General features: G+C 36.2%; 1 protein-coding gene across 3 annotated transcripts in view; it reads left to right on the forward strand.

Moving 5' to 3' along the window:
- GRM8 (glutamate metabotropic receptor 8) overlaps window positions 1–10,184 on the forward strand; it is a 357,470-nt gene extending 347,286 nt beyond the window's left edge. For all 3 annotated transcript variants that reach the window (XM_074593173.1, XM_074593253.1, XM_074593342.1), the window contains exons 10-11: window positions 3,579–3,825; window positions 9,056–10,184. In XM_074593173.1, the coding sequence (XP_074449274.1) occupies window positions 3,579–3,825; window positions 9,056–9,105 (297 nt within the window). In that variant the 3' untranslated portion in view covers window positions 9,106–10,184. The remainder of the gene's footprint in view (window positions 1–3,578; window positions 3,826–9,055) is intronic.
- The last annotated feature ends 7,881 nt before the right edge of the window (window positions 10,185–18,065 follow it).

Genomic DNA, 18,065 nt, shown 5'->3' on the forward strand with positions numbered 1-18,065 from the left:
CTAATTCTGTAAAAGTTACAGGTAGTTATGTTCCCAGAATAATAAAAGTACCCAGAATGCACAGCCATAAAACATCATTGTCCTTTTGTCAGGGATAAAACAAGATAAGAGTCAGCCAAAAGTCAAACCAAGCGTGTGGCATCTTGTTTTCTCGACTTGTGCTTCAGCAGGCTGCGAGAAGGGGGATTCCAAAGCTGGGAAAGATCAGTTGCAGGAGGTGTTCCTGTCCTATAAACAGACTCTCAGCCTGCAAACGACCATTTAAAAAGAAATAGGGCCTGTTGCTATAGAACAAGGGGTAATGGTTTTAAACTAAAAGAGGCTAGATTCAGACTAGATATGAGGAAGAAATTTTTTATGATGAGGGTGGTGAAACACTGGCACAGGTTGCTCAGAGAGAGGTGGTAGATGCCCCATCGCTGGAGACATCGGACAGGGCTCTGAACAACCCGATCTAGTTGAAGATGTCCCTGCTTATTGCACCTTTAAAGGTGCCTGCCAACTCAAACTATTCGATGGTTCTATGATTCTAATAGGAAAAGGAATTAGATCCAGGCTGTCATTTACAACTAGTCTCCAGCTGAGTATGCAAATGCATTAGCATATGGAGTCAGACTCATGTATGCACCACACACAATGTGTACATGTAAGTATATGTTCAAAGTCTTCCTCTCAAGGTCTGACAAGCTTCTTGAAGCCCTTCTTTCTCATTAGCTTCATTAAAGAGTAAGTAGTAAGGGTGACCCATGCAAAACGGATCCCTGAGGCCAAAGCTCTCTAATGACTATATTCACTATTTCAAAACTGTTCTATCAGAAAATTCCCAACTCATTTTAGTTTTAATGTTTCAATAATTATAATGGCTGGTTCAAAAACACAGCAGTCATTAGAAATAAATCCCACTGCATATGAACTGTAATCTGCAACATGAAACAATCTGTGATTTGTTTAGGGGTTTTTTTTGTTTGGTGTTGTTTTTTTTTTAATAGGCTGTTTTGCTGGTCATTTCATACATTAGATGTAATGATACAGCTCATGCAAAATACCTGCACTAAGTGTATTGGAATCGATGGGTTCTTATTATTTCAGTGAAGCAGAATGATCATATTTAGAGTTGATTTGCTTATGAAGCTTACTTGAATGTAAACCTTCAGGCAGATGTATTTTCTCTTTAGTATTTGTAAGAGCTTGGGACTGTGAGACTTTTTATCACAAAAAAGGTCATTGAGATTGACCATCATGCACCTATTTCTTGCTAATATGACTAGTACTATTGCCTAAATGTATGTATTTTACGCTATAACATCCAGAGGCTCTTTATCCTCTTTTATCACCTAACTGTTATACCGAGCCATGAGAGAAAGATGAGACCTGCAGCTTGGGTACCTGAATAAGGACTTAAAAAATATATATTTAAATGCCAGGCATTGCTACTGATTCTGTGGGTGAGGGTCAGCTAGCCACTTAAGTGCCATGAGTTGGATTTTAAAAAATGGTAAGGCTTCAAAAAGGATTTTTAATGTTTGATGGAGTTTTTGTATACACTTCAGTATGTTAAAGGTAATATTTGCATTGATTTCAGTTTTGCAAATCCCACTAGGAAATTCACGCATCTTTAGGAACCAAAATACTTTTGCTTTTGGACATCACTTAATGCAACACGTAACCCTAAAAGCCACTACTGTACCACTTTAATTGGAGATCAACCAATATCGTTTAGAGAGAAATGGATGTGTCGTTGGTGCTGTTTGCATGTGAATGAGCATCTGCACAGAGGTCCTTCCACAGAAGTCTGAAATCAACTGCTTATTAATGTAACTGTGTGAGGTTATCACTAGAAGTGATCATGCAAAATGTAGGTCAAGCTCTGCTTTCAGGCACACTACTGTCGTTTTGGAGATTGAAAGGAATGGAATTATTTCACTGGTGTGAGAGAAGACTGCATTGTCTGTATTTGCTGATGTATTGTCTTGATGTGTTATTGAAATGAAGGAAGATGTTGCTCCTATAACTTCCCTCAGCACAATAAGAAGACAAGCTTTTCTGTCTGGTGCTGTCCCTGAAAGCAGGTTCGACTTCTTACAAGTTTTGAAGGATTGTCAATCTTTTCTTAAAGAGTAGGTTGGGCTGTCCCTCATTTCATGGTAATATTTGGCAGTTTTCTGTACAATTATACAGATACTTTGCGGGGTGGTTCAGAGTAACAGTCCACGCTTTGAAAATACGTTTGTCACATTTCTCACCTAACATGGCTTTAAGTGAGAGCACAGTTTATTTGAGATCTCTGAGGAGAAAGTATCTAATGGAAAAACTTTGTAAGCTGAAAGACATTAAAAAATGTTCAACTGTAGTAGTGGCTGCACACCAGTTTATTATATCACTGCTTTTCTGCCAAGGGACAAGTTACCCAAGGGCACTTAATAAAAACAGATGAGCTGAAGCTGACATTGCAGACAGACTTATTACCTTATCTGCAGGTTTGTGTGATAGCATTGGCTAGCGCTTAAAATCATGCCTGACAACGGTGTCAGTGAATCCTCTGCCAAGGCAATGAACAGGTTTTACTTCAGTATCTTTTTCAGTATAACAACATGATTCCTGACAGATTTCCTACCCAGTTTAACAAACCACACAGAATTGTAAAGTAAAATTGTTGTCTCATAAAATATCTAATAAAATATAATTTCCTAAGAAAAATTAAATGTTGAGAGAACATTTCTAACATACTATTTCTACCATACCATCTGAATACTTCTCCAAACAGAAACTTATCTCTGCTGTTCTTATGGAGTCATCATTGTCATTTTCTTTTATAGGACGATGGAAGACCAGAGCTGCTTTTCTTTTGTAGGTGGTAACAAATAATAGACAGACTCACTCAGAAAAGTCAGATCTTTCCTTCGTACCTATAGGGGACTGAGGTCTTTTGGGACCTGATTTCCTGGTTCCCAGTTTTCTGATTTCTTAGTTAGGACTGTGACATATTAATATATTTATTGTGTGCCAACAGAGCATTGTGACTAGAATTCAACAGTAACGTGGAAATGTATTCAGGCTTCACTACAGAAAAGCTGATTTATTTCTCTCTAAACTTGAAACTCAAAGAGTATATCAAAGATTTCATTAGATTCGGCATTATGCCTGCTGCTGGTTGAACCATACCACACACTACTGAATCACCATATGAAGTACTGTTATAGAAGCTTCTGTATATTGAAGTAGATGATACAAGGCTAACCCTTTTGTCATTCCTCTTTTCCTGTGCAGACATATTTGTTTATTTTCTGAAAGTACTGTTGCTACAGCATCCTGATTACTTTTATGAGAATGAAGTTTAATAAATATTATGTTCTTTCTATCACCTATTCTTAAGGTTAAAAAAACAACATGAAACAGCCATACTTGACTATAATTAAAGGCAAACACAGTCAAGGGTCCTTCTGATGTATCTACAGAAAAGGAAGAGTGTTATTGGTTCCCTTTCTACCTAGTATTTTTAATCTAATTACTTTATTTTCCTTCTTATATTAAATGGATATAACAATGATTTTTATGTTGTTGTTTCTTTCCTTCTACAGATGTACATCCAGACAACAACACTTACTGTCTCCATGAGTTTAAGTGCTTCTGTGTCTCTGGGCATGCTCTACATGCCCAAGGTTTATATTATCATTTTTCATCCAGAGCAGAATGTTCAAAAACGGAAGCGGAGCTTCAAGGCTGTAGTGACAGCTGCCACAATGCAAAGCAAACTGACCCAAAAAGGAAATGACAGACCAAATGGAGAGGTCAAAACTGAACTCTGTGAAAGTCTTGAAACCAACAGTAAGTCATCTGTAGACTTTCCCATGGTCACGAGTGGCAGCACTTCATAATAGGTGTATGTTCACAAGAATGCACTTTCTTTTAATAATAAACTTTATTCTTTTTGTTGCTTGTTCTGCATGAATACAGACATGTGTCAGAATTCATGTGCTGCTGAATGCAGGAATTCCTAGAGTTGTTTCAAAAAATTGTTTTTCACAGGAGGCTAGTAAATATAAAACAAACAAAAAAAAACACAGGCAGATTTTGGAAAGCCACATCTTTTTAAAATGTTTTAGATAGTGCTAATTTGATGTGTTGTCCATTGCTGTACCAGTCATGGTATGTCCTGACAGTTCATGAGGTGTATTTATGGTCATCATCATTGTATATTCAAAACTCAAAAGCTGTTGAAAAAAAATATAATGAAAACAGTTAACATTGTTTTTATTTTGCAGTTCAATATGGAAGTGAAAATAATGCTTTTTACCTTTCCACCTTAACTTAATATTTGATGACTTGTTAATTTATCACAACTTATGAGTACTAATGCTTCCCAGAATAACACTTCCCATCCAAATTTTCATTGTGGTCTTACTCATCTTGGAACAAAATCGTGATAATTCATATACGGCTTAATCATTACATGTTGTGATATGTCATGAGTTAGTAATGTGAAAAAGTTCTTTCCCATGTCAAAAAAGTTCTTGAATCTTCCTACATTTCTAAATGGCTCTGGTACAGAAGAAAACAGAGGTTATATCTTCCGTTCCACCACATGACATACAGTCCTATAAACTGGACTTCACAATAGTAATAATCAAATGCGAGTAGATCAAGTAACTTTATACCCAGAGCTTAGTAGTAATGGAGAATTGATTTCTATTGAGGAGTCAGAGGTCACATGGGATGGACAGCAGCTGTTGCAGTTAAAGACAATTTTTTGAGTCATTTTACAGCAAATGAGGTTTTTTTAAAATTTTTATTACTTTTTGATGATGTTGACAGGAGGTTGAATAGTATTTTTTTGCTTGAGCACATTCAAACAAGTCAGTACTAAGTTTGCAGAAAATATTATAATTCAGAAAAATGCAACCCCCACTGAATTCAATCAGAGTTTACTACCTTAAAACTACATAAAAGTCTGTAAGTTTACCATACTATAGTTGCTCATGCATGGAGGATACTGAGTGCAAACCAATTCACTTGAAAAACCCATGACCCTTCAAAATGTGTAGGTCTGCTAGACTGAGCTATGGGTTTATACAGCTTCATATTACGATACATAGCAAAGGACAAAAGGAGAAAGGAAACAAAATTCCTTGTGGATCAAATAATACCACGGAAATCTGAAGAACTCAATAATTTCTCAAGTCTTCAGAAGTCACCAAAAGAAAATTCAGAAGGGAAAGGTGGATTTTACTGAGTTTGCAAAATTATAAACTTGTGAGGAAATGTCAAAGGGAGAGAAAGTAGGGTGAGAAAGAGTGTTAATAAGAAAGTCTTGTGTATCTGATGTTTATATACGGTACCTAATTAAGAAATGCTGTGTCTGGTATTCCTTAAACTATGATTATGCATAATTCATGAAAACAGCTGCTACTGGAAGCAAGTCTGTTTCTCCAGTAGTGTGATGTATGCAGGGTAATGCTTATTTACTGGGCTCTAAACATGATTTTAACAGTAGCACATCTATATAATTCTGAGCTCACTAGGAATATATCCTGACTAGGCTTTGATCCAGGCATCACACTGCTTCATAGGCAAAAATTCCAAGTCAAGTCATTTGCACTCCAAAGACCTGTCCCTGTGTAATTGAGCTCTTGGCCTCAAGATGGGTTTCCCTCTTCCCCCAAATCATTCTGTGCCATTTGGATTTGATCAGCTTCCCTCTTTTCTGCCCAAACAGTTATTGTCAAAACTTTTGGAGGTTCCTGTGAATTATCAGTGCACAATGCCACATAAGCATTTTTCATTAGGTCAATAGGAACAGCCTCTCAAGACTGCAAAATTTCTTCTTGAGCTGAGTCCATGTGAGATAGATCTTCCTTTTCAGTGACGGTATATGAAGCTGATCGGAAGTACATTAGGCTATTCCTGGTATACCAGAAGAGTGTACTTTTTCCACCATTTCCCAAGCACAAATACTGGTAGTGATAACGATGCTCATAATTAGGTAAGAAGTAAGATGAGATGGTCAGGTAATTAATTTTGTTTCCATCCAGGGACAACTCTGCTCTGCCTGGTTTGTCCTGTTCCATGTAACAGACTTTATTCCGTGTTGTCTCCCACATTAATACAGTCATGGGTTTTTTTATGGAGGTGCATTCATATTCAGTGGAAAATAAATTGTATCTGGGGAACAGGGTGAAAAAAAAAATCCAGATACAGTTACAGAAGGCATAACAATGTAAGTACTTCAAATGCATACAGGTCAGATCACAATAATCATTCTAAATTGCATTAGAGCCTCTTTTATTTTTTTTTTTCTTTTTGTATCATTTGAACAGCAATGTAGTTACTGGAGCTAGAAAAGAGTGTTCATTCCCAGAAAAAAAATTTCAGCCAAGTCTGTTACTTTTTCTGGCCATCTATGCCTGCCAAATGTCGTTCATGTTATTACTATGAAATGCTAACAGTCTTAAAGAGCAGGACACCAGCTGCTGAAGCTTTCAGATCCCCAAACAGGAACCACAGGCTTATTGCAGTGAACTATAAAGACACTTGCAATATTTATCAAGTAAAGAAATATTGTTTTGAGATGAGATTAGATTTAATACATTTGAACTACTACCTACACTGACTTCCTGTGCTATCATTTTTTGAAGTAACAACACTCAGAACTCAATAGGATAATTTTTGTTTCTTGATCAATCTCAGAATAATTGTGAAAACTATTTGAGTCTCAGATATACAACAAAGTTACAGCAAATTGAGTTACTCTAAATCGGCTGAGGTGCAGTAACTCCATATTTTTGTATTTTGAGCTCCTTGCAAATGTCCTCACATAATTCAGCTTACTGAGTTGTGATAAATCCGATTATGTTACATTGCTGTGGGCTAAAAACATACACATGAAAAGTTACAGAACTCAGCTGATACAGGGTAATGTGGTAAACTGGCTTAACCTGATCACGTATCTGAGCCTATTTTCAGGGCAAGGGAAAAAAAAATAAGCTTTGCTCCTTCCGTCCTTTTGTTCCCAAGTGTGCAGAGTTTGCAGATGTGCATTTATTTGTTATTTCTTAGCTGGGAACAAAATCCTTTTATGCTCTAAGGAACTTGGTGCCATTTCAGCAGTCCTGCATTATTTTCAGAAGGAACTTAACGGGCCAAAGGAAAAATAGAATCCTCTCAGAAATCCAGCTGTGGGAGCATGGGAGAGTTCAGATGGGAGCAGTACATCCCATCTGAAAGATCTGAACGATGTAAATGAGGCTATATTTGCTTCAAGTGTCCCAATACATGCAAATAAAGCTATTTCATGTTGGTGCTCGAATGCTGTGATCGCTTATGTTAAAGACTTGCTTAATGTGCCAAAAGCAACCCTTTCATGAGTTAGCTCTTCAACAAACTACTGGAGCTACCTGTGCAAGTGGAAGTAAGAAATATTACATTTTGCACCTACCTTCTGATTATTAATTCTTATATATACATTCCTAGGGCACAAAAAATTAGTGATTTGTGAATTACAATGGTCTGGTTCTGTTGTGTGTATTACAAATTGGCAAATGCAATATGAGAATCAAATTGTTCAGAAATCCAAAGAAAACATGAAGAAAAACCAAGCAGCAAATTTAGTTATTTATACTACCTAGTATTATTTTGCAGCAATTTTAGTGATCTTTGATTTCATTTAATTTTTGGTGCAGGAGAGAGAAACTGCCATTTCTTGGTTTCTGTAGTCTGTTCTTCCAAAATCATTATTGTTGGGTTGGATTTAGGAGTTAGCATGAAGAATCCTTTTTCTATCTACCTATCTCAGCCGTTCCCACCAGATTCTATATAGAAAAAAGAAACTGAAGGAAGGAAGGAAGGAAGGAAGGAAGGAAGGAAGGAAGGAAGGAAGGAAGGAAGGAAGGAAGGAAGGAAGGAAGGAAGGTAGGTAGGTATGGGAATAGAATTAAGATCTTTGAATCTATAGACTAGACAATTTTTGCGCCATCAAATTATTTTTATCCTGCCAGCTGCAGTCTTCACTATCATAAGCGGAACATGTCTGTAGCAGACGGAATATAAAACATATTTGGGAAGCCAAATTCCTCTTTATGCAGTGTGACATAGGCCTTATTATAGAGACATAAAAGAGAACAGTCCCCCAGCAGTCTGATTTGCCATGTACCCAACTGGTTTAAAATTAGGGAGCTGCTTGTGAGACCTGATGTCACCATTTCCCTCTTCTCTCCTCTACATTAACACAGCAGTGGAGACTTGGCCATATTTTTTACAGCAAAGATATAAGGGTTAGAAGCTGACACATAAGGTTCACAGTTGTTCACTTTTACAATAGCAAAGGTGTTTAACTTTCTCAACATATTGCCTCATTCTCAACAAGGGCTATCAGGAAGAAGTGATCAGCTGACCATCAACATAAGGAGATCATAAAAGCATGGCAGCTCTAAAATACAGCCTACGCTCTCATAAACACTTCTGCTGGCTCACTTACATGCAGATGCTTTGTGTCTGAAGGCTCTCCAGAGAATATGTGCTGTAGGCGCTAGCTACTCGGTTTCTCTAACTTTGAGAGATGTTTCCCATGTTAGTCTTTTCTCCTTTCAAGGAGCATAAGCCTCCTTCTATGTGGATAACCCCCCATAACAAGCTGCGAAGTTGTCTTCAACCAGTAAAAAGATGAGAAAAATCCAAGCTCTACATTTTAAAAAACGTATATACAGAAATCAGACAAAATAATACCAGAATAATAACATATTGAAATTCTGCTATGAGTATGCTAAAACCACACAGCATTGTTCCTCTCTATTGACCTCTGCTTCCCCAAGTCATAAACAAAATAAGATACCATCTAGAACACAGAACTTGAGATTCAACTCGCTCATCACTTATATACATGCTTAAACTTTCTTACTTTATTCCATGAATATGGGCCATGTTATTTGGAAATATAGTTGGACATTGTCTGAGTTCAAATGCTAAATATGTTTTGGGGTTTTTTTTCTCCTCTATTGATTCTAAAAAACCTGAACTTTGTTTTTTTTTTTTGTTGTTTTGTTTTGTTTTGTTTTATTTACAGCCTCCTCTACCAAGACAACTTATGTCAGTTACAGCAATCAGGCAAATTGAGCAGGGATGAAATTCATTGGAAGACCTGCAGGATGAGATCTTGCAAATAGAGACTTTACCACCACCAGAATTCAGTCTTGGAAATATCAGTAGACTACATTCAAACCAATAGTCAGTCTCCTAAAGGACAAGGATTAAACAAGAGGCAAAAGGCAAAAAGAGACAGGGGAAGGAAAAGTCCAGTTTTATAACATAGAGACAGAGTGTCAAGCTTCTGAACTGTTCACTCACAAAAGGAAGCAAATCACAAAAGGAAAACAAATGTTAGCTTGTGAAAAAAATGCTGTTGAAATAAATCATGTCTGATGTTATATTTGTAAGTACTTTTTTGTGATTGTGACAATTTCCTTTCCTGTCCTACATTGTTCAACTTGTAAAAGAAGATGAGTTTGTTTCTTGTGATGGCTGACTGAATTAAGTCCTGGGTTATGCTAAAATAAATGCAATGGTCAACGCATGCTAATTTTTATACAAAATAATTTATTTCTAATAATAAAGGAATGTTTTGCAAATGTTGAGACTTGTTTTGTTGCAGTTTTAAGGAGAAAAAGTCCTTACACTGTTGTCTATTGTTTGTTTAGAATGTGCAGTAAAGGTGGGTGTACAAATAAAATAATAATCATGGCATCAGAAGAATGCAGTGTAAACTCTAAGCACGTGTGTGTGTCTGTATGTGTGTATGCGTGCACGTGTGCGTGTATGTACGTGCATGCCCTCATGCATGTATGTGTGTGTGTGTACTCTGCAGTGTGTGAATTTATTTGTTCAAAGCTTTGTGACTATTTTTTCTAATGGAAGGATTTCCCCCCCTTCTCACCCTTCAAAGTAAGTGCATTTTATATGTTTGTAAAGTGAAGGAGTCCTGATAGTAATTATTTTGTATGATTGTATTATATTTTTGAACTTCCACTAATAATTTTGATCCTTTTCATTTCTGGAACTTACAGTTTGTAAGACTTTATGACAGCTAGACTGGATTAACCTGAAAGTCTATTCAGCCTAGTATCCTGTCTCTGACAGGGAAATGTAGCAGATGCTTATCTCAATAAAGGTGACTTTGAAATAACAGGTGAGAAATCAATAGAGAATTTGGAAAGCAGTAACCTAGTGGATATATGTAATATTGCCTTATTAAAACTTAAAAATCAAAGAAACAGTTGTCCATCTACAGTCTTCACATTTTCTAACTCCCATGTCAAATGATTGTGCATACACTAGAAATGATTGTGCAAAGATAAAGAGAAATCCATATAGATATCTATCATGTTAATAAACCCCTCCAAAGAAGTTGAAAAAAAGACAGCAAGCATTACTATACCTGTGATATTCTTTAAGACTTTTTCACTCCATACTCTGTTTGCCTTTCATCAAGTCAACGGGTCTTCACAATCGTTTGGTAATTAAATGTTATTTCTCCTGAATTAGCCTGGATGGCTCCTTGTGCTTTTTTCCTCAAAGGAGCTGTATTTTTGTAACACATCTTAGAGAAGCTGTGGTGGGGCCTAAATACATGAATGAAAGTTGAAGTATCTGAAACTGAATCTCTTTCTATTACAATGTCAACATTTGAACTCCGACACAGTCAACAAACAACATGACAGTCGATTTCCATTTTCAAAATATCTGACAAAACATAGTTAGTTTTCCACAGCATTTAAGTGCCTGAATTATTAACCGATGATTGCCTTGGTATGGTGGGGTATTGTATGTTTAGTGTGTGTGATATATATTTTATGAAAATTCCTTTGTTGACCATGCCACAAGCACATCAATCCCAAAACTATAAACTAATATATGGTTAATTTTAGGCATATGAGTATTGCAGCTAATGCGATGAGATGTTAAAAAAAATAATCATAAAACTAGTTTTAGTTCTGTTTTGTGAGCTAATATCTCATTAAATTGAAGTTTTTGGGAGAATGGAATGATTAGATCCATGTTTCACCAGGACAGACTTTCATTCTAGGATGGATTCCATAAGACAGAAAGAGAGTCTTTTTTATCTAAAAACCAATGTTTTGGCACAGTTTCTTTTCAAAAAACCTTTGAAAAGTTTAGTTTTCAATCCACAACAAAACAAGTTTCAAATATTTTTCTGTAATATCTATACATAATAACACAAACATAACAACATGCATTTGAAAAAGCGGAACATAGAAACTGACTTTAAAACACATTTCATATACACGTAAACACATTTTATATACACATGAAGAGTAGTGTATGATATATGAATATCTTCCAGTTTCAGTGTAGTCTAAAGAAAATGTTACTCTGAACAGATTTACCAAGACCAATATACACATTTTTTGGTGGAACAGTAGGGTGAAAATTGAATGCAAATTATTCTGTGCATTTTCTGTGTCATTCTGTCTGAAACATGAAGTATATTAAGCCTGTGAATCTCACTTCTATTAATGTAACTCATCAGATAAATAAGCACACAGTATGAATTACAGCATGAATTGTATGTTATCAAAAGACAATAGAACAGCAGTGGTCTCCAGGTTTCACTTCTATAGAGTAGTTATGTGCACTTTATGTATTTGCATAGAATGATGCATATCTGTCTCCTGTAACTGTGATCAAAACCACATTCTTCTGTTGTATCCCTCTAGAGCTATGGAAGAACAATGCATTTTATTTCTGAATGAAATGTCGACTTTGTTCTCTTCAGCTGTACAGACAGTAGCAGTTCTAAAGATTTTTTCTAGCAGCCTGATTTGTGAGTTCTGCTTCCAAGACTGTGACTTCAGGTGACTTTAAGTCCCATTTGTCCAATAGATTGTGCATCATCTCTACAAGTCCTAACTTCTAGGTTAAGTGACCTAAATTTTGTGACCCCACCTGAGCCCTACTTGGGGATTATTAAGAGACTGCAGTCTACAGCCTCTAACCAAGACTGATATACCTTTTGCAGCATCATTGTTGAACACAAACAGTTCAGATGAAGAAATTAAATATTTTTCAGTGATTGATTCTAATTAGATTGGGTGGTCTTTTTTTTTCAGCTTAATGTGGCTTTGTCTTCAATTAAAGTAAAAGATAACCTCCTAAAAAAAAAGGATTATTATAAAGAAAGAACCAGGGAATTGTATAATACATTTGAAGGAAAAATTGCTATAATTTTGCAACATGAGTATAAAAAAGGAGGAACTTCAGAAAAATTGCTTCCACTGTTCTTTACTTGTTATATTACAAAGTCCATTTTTATTAGAAGATTGGGGGAATCCAGTCAGCAATAAGAAGAAAAATCACCACAGAGTCTGTTATTGTGTCTTTGAATGCTCATACAGCTGCTGCATTTTCCTTCTCTCTCTATGAAATAGCCATTGCTTAATCTTTCTATACATGAAACTCGCTGTTTGGGTTTTTTTTAAGGTGTGTGGGTGGGATTTTTTTGGTTGTCGTTTGGTTGGTTGTTTGGTTTTTTTTAGCAACTTCTGTTTCTACCTTGTTCTGCTCTTTATCTGATAGCATTGACATTCATGAAGCTATAGTTAAACTGTTATCAACATTTCCATTAAGAATGATACTATCTAATACAAAAATTCTGCAGGTTGAAACTTGGCATATATTGTGCTACTTTATATGCAAAAGAACGTAAACGGAAAACTAGAACTATTTACATAAGTTAAAATGAAAAGCTTACAGTCAAAATAAATTCCTGAGGCCAATGTAATCAAAAGGCAGTAACAATTTAAAAACTGAGATTTGGCCAATGATCATAATACTGTATGTTCTAGTTCTGAATAATACAATAAGAAAAATTCAAGGGAAAATTATATGAAAAAACCATACAAAAATATAAATGTTCAGTATCCATTTTCACATACCTTTTCACTCTCTTCCCTTCAAACTATATTTTGAGGGCCTATGGCCCTAATGTAAACACCGTTCAAGTTAATGAAGGTCTTACCTTTAAATTCAAAGATTCTGAGATCAGACATCAGATGATTTATCGTTAAAATAAACTATATCTTTTTAAAAATATTATCTTTGAATAAATGCCTGTCACTGAAAGCTACATTACTTATATATCAATTTGTATAATTGATAATTATAACTTTTAAGATGCTTTGAAATATTCTATAAGCAGCTGGGAGAAGTCCCACAAATGCTAGCCTCATGGGGGACTTACCAGATGTCTGCTGGAATACAATACAGCAGAGAAGAAGCAGTCTGTGAGGTTCCTGGAGTGTGTGGAAGAGAACTTCCTAACACAGATGGTGGGTGAGCTAACTAGGTAAGGTGCCCCACTGGACCTGTTGTTTGTGAACAGAGAAGGATTTGTGGGTGGTGTGATGGTTGGGGGCCATTGTGGGCATAGCGGTCATTAAATGGTAGAGTTTCAATTCCTGAAGAAGTAAGGAGGGGGTCAGCAGAACTGCCACCTTGGACTTCTGGAGGGCAGACTTTGGTCTGTTTAGCAGCCTGGTTGACAGAGTCCCTTGGGAGGCTGGACATTCTTCAAGAAGGAAATCCTTTCAATGCAGGAACAGGCTGTCTCTATGTACCAAAAGATGAGCAGGCAGGGAAGAAGACCAGCCCATCTGAACAGAAAGCTTTGTCTGGAACTCAAGGGAAAAAAGGGAGTTTATGACACAAATTTTATGAGGAGTGGCTGAAGGAACTGCTGCTGTTTAGTCTGGAGAAACGGAGGCTGAGGGGAGACCTTATCGCTCCCGAAAGGAGGTCCCTCCCGCAAGGTGGAGGTCAGTCTCTTCTCCCTGGCAAAAAGTGATAGGACAAAAGAAAACGGCCCCAAGTTGCACCAGAGGAGGTTTAGATTGGATATTAGGAAAAATTTCTTAATTGAAAGGGTTTTGTTACATTGGAACAGGCTGCCCAGGGAACTGATCCTTAGGGAAATGGTGGACTTGTCAGTGCTAGGTTTTCTGTTGGACTTGATGATCTTAAAGGTCTTTTCAAACCTAAATGGTTTGAAAACCATTCTATGGTTCTGTGATGGTAGTTTTGCAACTTGATGATCTGCTGTGGCAAAAATGATGCCTCCTCTCACTAGACAATATATGCTAAAAGCAAGTAAACTTTGTGAATGATCCAATACTCCAAATCATCATATTGCAAATTAGGTAGTGCATTTGGTGACCTTAAAGGTCTTTTCCAACCAAAATGATTCTATGACCCTATAATTCTTTATGCATACAAGCAACTCTGGTGTATAAATCACTCACTACAGAGGATTATTTTAACCTGATCTAAAACAAATGATTGTTGCAGTGAAAAGAGCCAAATTGTGAAATCATTAGAGGAATACAGACTATGACAGATAACGCTCTTTAGGACTGATTGCAGTTAACCAACTCGATTCCCAAAAAGATCTAGATCTTGGAGCTTTCAGTTTATAAATAAGGACTGGGTGAAAGTCTTGAAGTGACCTGCAATCTTACTTCTGCAAACTTTCATTGCCTCACTTCACAAATGTGAGCAGTTCATTGTGGAAAAATTAAAATGCATACAGATCAAAGCCTGGCTTGGTGCCTCTAGCTTGCAGACAGGTGATAGGATGATATCCTCTGTCAATGGCCCTGTCTTCCAACAGAGAAGCTGTCCCAGCATATAAATCTAGTGCAGACTAGTTTTAGCAAGATTTACTCTCTCCTATCAACCGTACTCTTCCACAAACTCCAAAGATACACTGTATGGTAAAGATTTGATCCAAAGTCAAGTGAAGTTCACAGGAGTCTTTTAGTAGCCTGATTTACTTAGAACCACCCAGAGGGACTGGATGATTCTACTTATTTCTAGTCCAGACTGTAACCTGAAACCATTCAATGACTTACAAATCAGATGGGCATGTCAAATGTCAAAATACATTCCAGTCAAATTTTCATCCAGAAGAAACTACCATTGTTATGAATGATGTTCCAGTGGCAAGACCGAAAGATGTATGGCAAAAGCACAGTGAGTGAAGTATTTAATGAAAGCGTGCATGCTGTGGCACATGCACATTAGTGTGAGAGTGCCTGAAAATGTGATTATCCAAGTTTTGTTAAACAAGAGGATTGTCCCAAGTACTTTCAGTCCACTCAGATTTCACAGTATTTCAGTAGCTGATATCTTGAAGTTTAATAATTAAATTTTCGTGTAGGCACAGTAACATTTTTTTCATCTAAAATTATAAGAAATCATTATTGTACAAACCTAGGTTTTATTTCTGATCATGAAGAAGCAGACTACAGTTTTAAAATTGCTATTACTGGTTGTTTATGTGTGAGTACACTGAAGCAACTCCACCAGGACACACAACTTTGTTTTACTGAGATTAGGAACAAGTCCTAATGTTGTTTTGTGACTACAGGATAGACACAATGAGACCTGAATGACTCTGAGTATCAGGTCAATGAAAGAGAAATTAAATAGGATTTATAGAAAATACTTTAACAGTTCTATAGAAAGAGTAATGGATCATTTTGTCAAAAATCCCTTTTCCAAGAAATGTCTAAATAACAGTTTCCACAGCATGGTGTTTAACTAATAGTACTAGCTCTCTTCCAATGAATAGATAATTTTTATTACTAACCAAGGGAAGAAATGAAGGAAAGCATTCCTAACAGATCCAGTTTGTAAATGTATTGTATTGGAAGATGACTTCGTCATTTATGCATTTATTTAAAGGCAGAATGTTAAAAAAAATGGTGGATGGATAAAGAGAAAATGTCTCGCAACATTCTTTTGTAATGCTTTGGTTTGAAAAAGTACATGAATGATCCAGCATATTTCACAATGACATCATCCATTAAATAAAACCATAGTTTATCACTATGCTTTCAAATAGCTTATGTGCCATCTGGTATGATTAAGAAATTACATATGGATCTACATATTCCAGTTAAATTTTAAAGGGTGAAAATCAAGGACAGAAGAGGTAAGCATTACTTTTCCCAGTTTTGGTTGTATCTAATCTAACGGCACCTTTAGCACTTTTGGTACTGCAATTGTTTGCATCCAGAAAATACCATTTCATATTTCACATGCATATTTTATTTGCTGTGGGTAATTACCTCCTGCAACGTAATTGTGAAATGGTCTTTTTCTTAGCAAGAAGCCATTTCTTTCTGACTTTCTCCTGAAATTTCTGTAGCGAAGTATATGTGTCACTAATCCCTATTGTGTTTCCTGGGGAAGTGAATGGTTGTGATTGGTGGGATACAGCAAATACAAGAAGGATAGAACTTATCTGTGGGCTGCATCCTACACTTCTGAATATACGGAAGTTTCGTTGTCCTCTTTTGGTTTCTTGCTTTGCTTAATTTTCCCAGTAAAATCATGAGAACTGCAAAATATATTTAGTGGAAATAATCTGTTACACCTGTGCAATGAGAACAAGTTGGCTGGTGAACAACTTATCAACATTCATGAGATGTACAAAGGATTCTACAGTGACCTTTTAGAGACAAACTTTGAAAATCTTTGTAAGACTATTACTGAAACAAGTTTAACACAACCCTAATTTGTAGTTCATTTCCTGACAATTTTTTTAAATAGAATCATTATTAAGTTTTCCAAATTCCTTTAAGTTATCATAACCAAAATTCTTCCAAGTGAATATGTCTGATAGCTTTAATTACTATCTGTTAGAAGGTGTTAGTTTTTCTTTATTGGTCAGAACTAGAAGAAACACATACCTAGAAACACACACAATGGCCAACACAAGCATTACAGAGTGTCTTGTTCAACGATGTCATCTAATATCTACAACACTGCCAATGCACTAACTTCATCCTGATCCCAAATGAAGCAAAACATAAATTGCATTGCCAGTATCAGTTCCTGTTTCATGCAAATGTACCTTGGCGGCTCTTTGAACAAATGATAAGCCAAAGCTTAGCGTTGTTCTGCAAAGTTTTTCTGCAAGATTGATGTCATTAAAAAATTCCTATATGCAATGCTAGTTTCAAAGCCTTTTTTACTTCCTGTTTACCTGATACAGCATATACTCTGTTTGTGGGAGCCTGCTCTACTTCCCAAGTTAGCTGCAGTGCCTTTACTGTCTTTGTGAGCATTGACTGTCAATATTAAATGAGTATGACCTTTCAGAAAAGAAACTATTTTTATTTCAATTACAATTTTTTTTTCCTAGTCTTGCTAGAGTGTTGATGAACTTTCCAGTAGATATGTTTTGATTTATGCTTGATCACCATCTTTTTCAGTACAGCTTCTAGTAGTTCTCTTGTACTCCCCTTAGAGCTTTTTATCCAAGTACTGCCTTTGGTACCATGGAAGGAAATGTATCAATGGAATAAATCCATGGCAACAACAGTCAAATATGAGGAACAACAGGGAGAAAAGTGATGAAAGAAGGTAAAACAACTCCAGAAAACATTCCTGGTTAGAGAGAGGACTGATTGTTTTCTTCTGAGGAACTGAAGAATCATATTTAAAGGCAGTTTCCACAGGTTGCTGATGGAATTCTGCTTCAGTGGCTTATTGTTTTCTTACAAAATCTCAACAGCTGGATTAGCCTTTGAATGCTACCCATTCTTTTTATTTTTTTTTTTTATAGAATTTTAATAAAATCTCAAAAAGATAGAGAGAGAGCACAGGTGAAAATGAATGTTGAAGATGCATATGATATATTGAACTGCCAAACTTTTGGGCACTTGCCTGTTACAAGAATATGAAATCTTCATTGAAGATAAACCTATCCATACTTCTACTTATCTAAATATGTCTTTAGGTATCTCTTTACGTATAGTGCAGACTGTAAAGAATAAGCCTCAGTATTGCTCGCCTGTTGCATTTGACTCAGATGTGCAGTTCTTACTGTGTGCGTAATTTAGAGAGGATACAAAGTTGTAAATATAACTGTATCCTTATATTCTGCCCCAGCTCCCCATAGTTTTTCATCACAAGTGATAGACATTTCTAAAAACAATATGCTGTTTACTTCTTCATTTCTATAGTTCATACACTTATCTGAAAATGCAGAACAA

Source organism: Larus michahellis, chromosome 1 (assembly GCF_964199755.1).
Source record: "Larus michahellis chromosome 1, bLarMic1.1, whole genome shotgun sequence".
In the NCBI taxonomy this organism is placed as follows: domain Eukaryota; kingdom Metazoa; phylum Chordata; class Aves; order Charadriiformes; family Laridae; genus Larus; species Larus michahellis.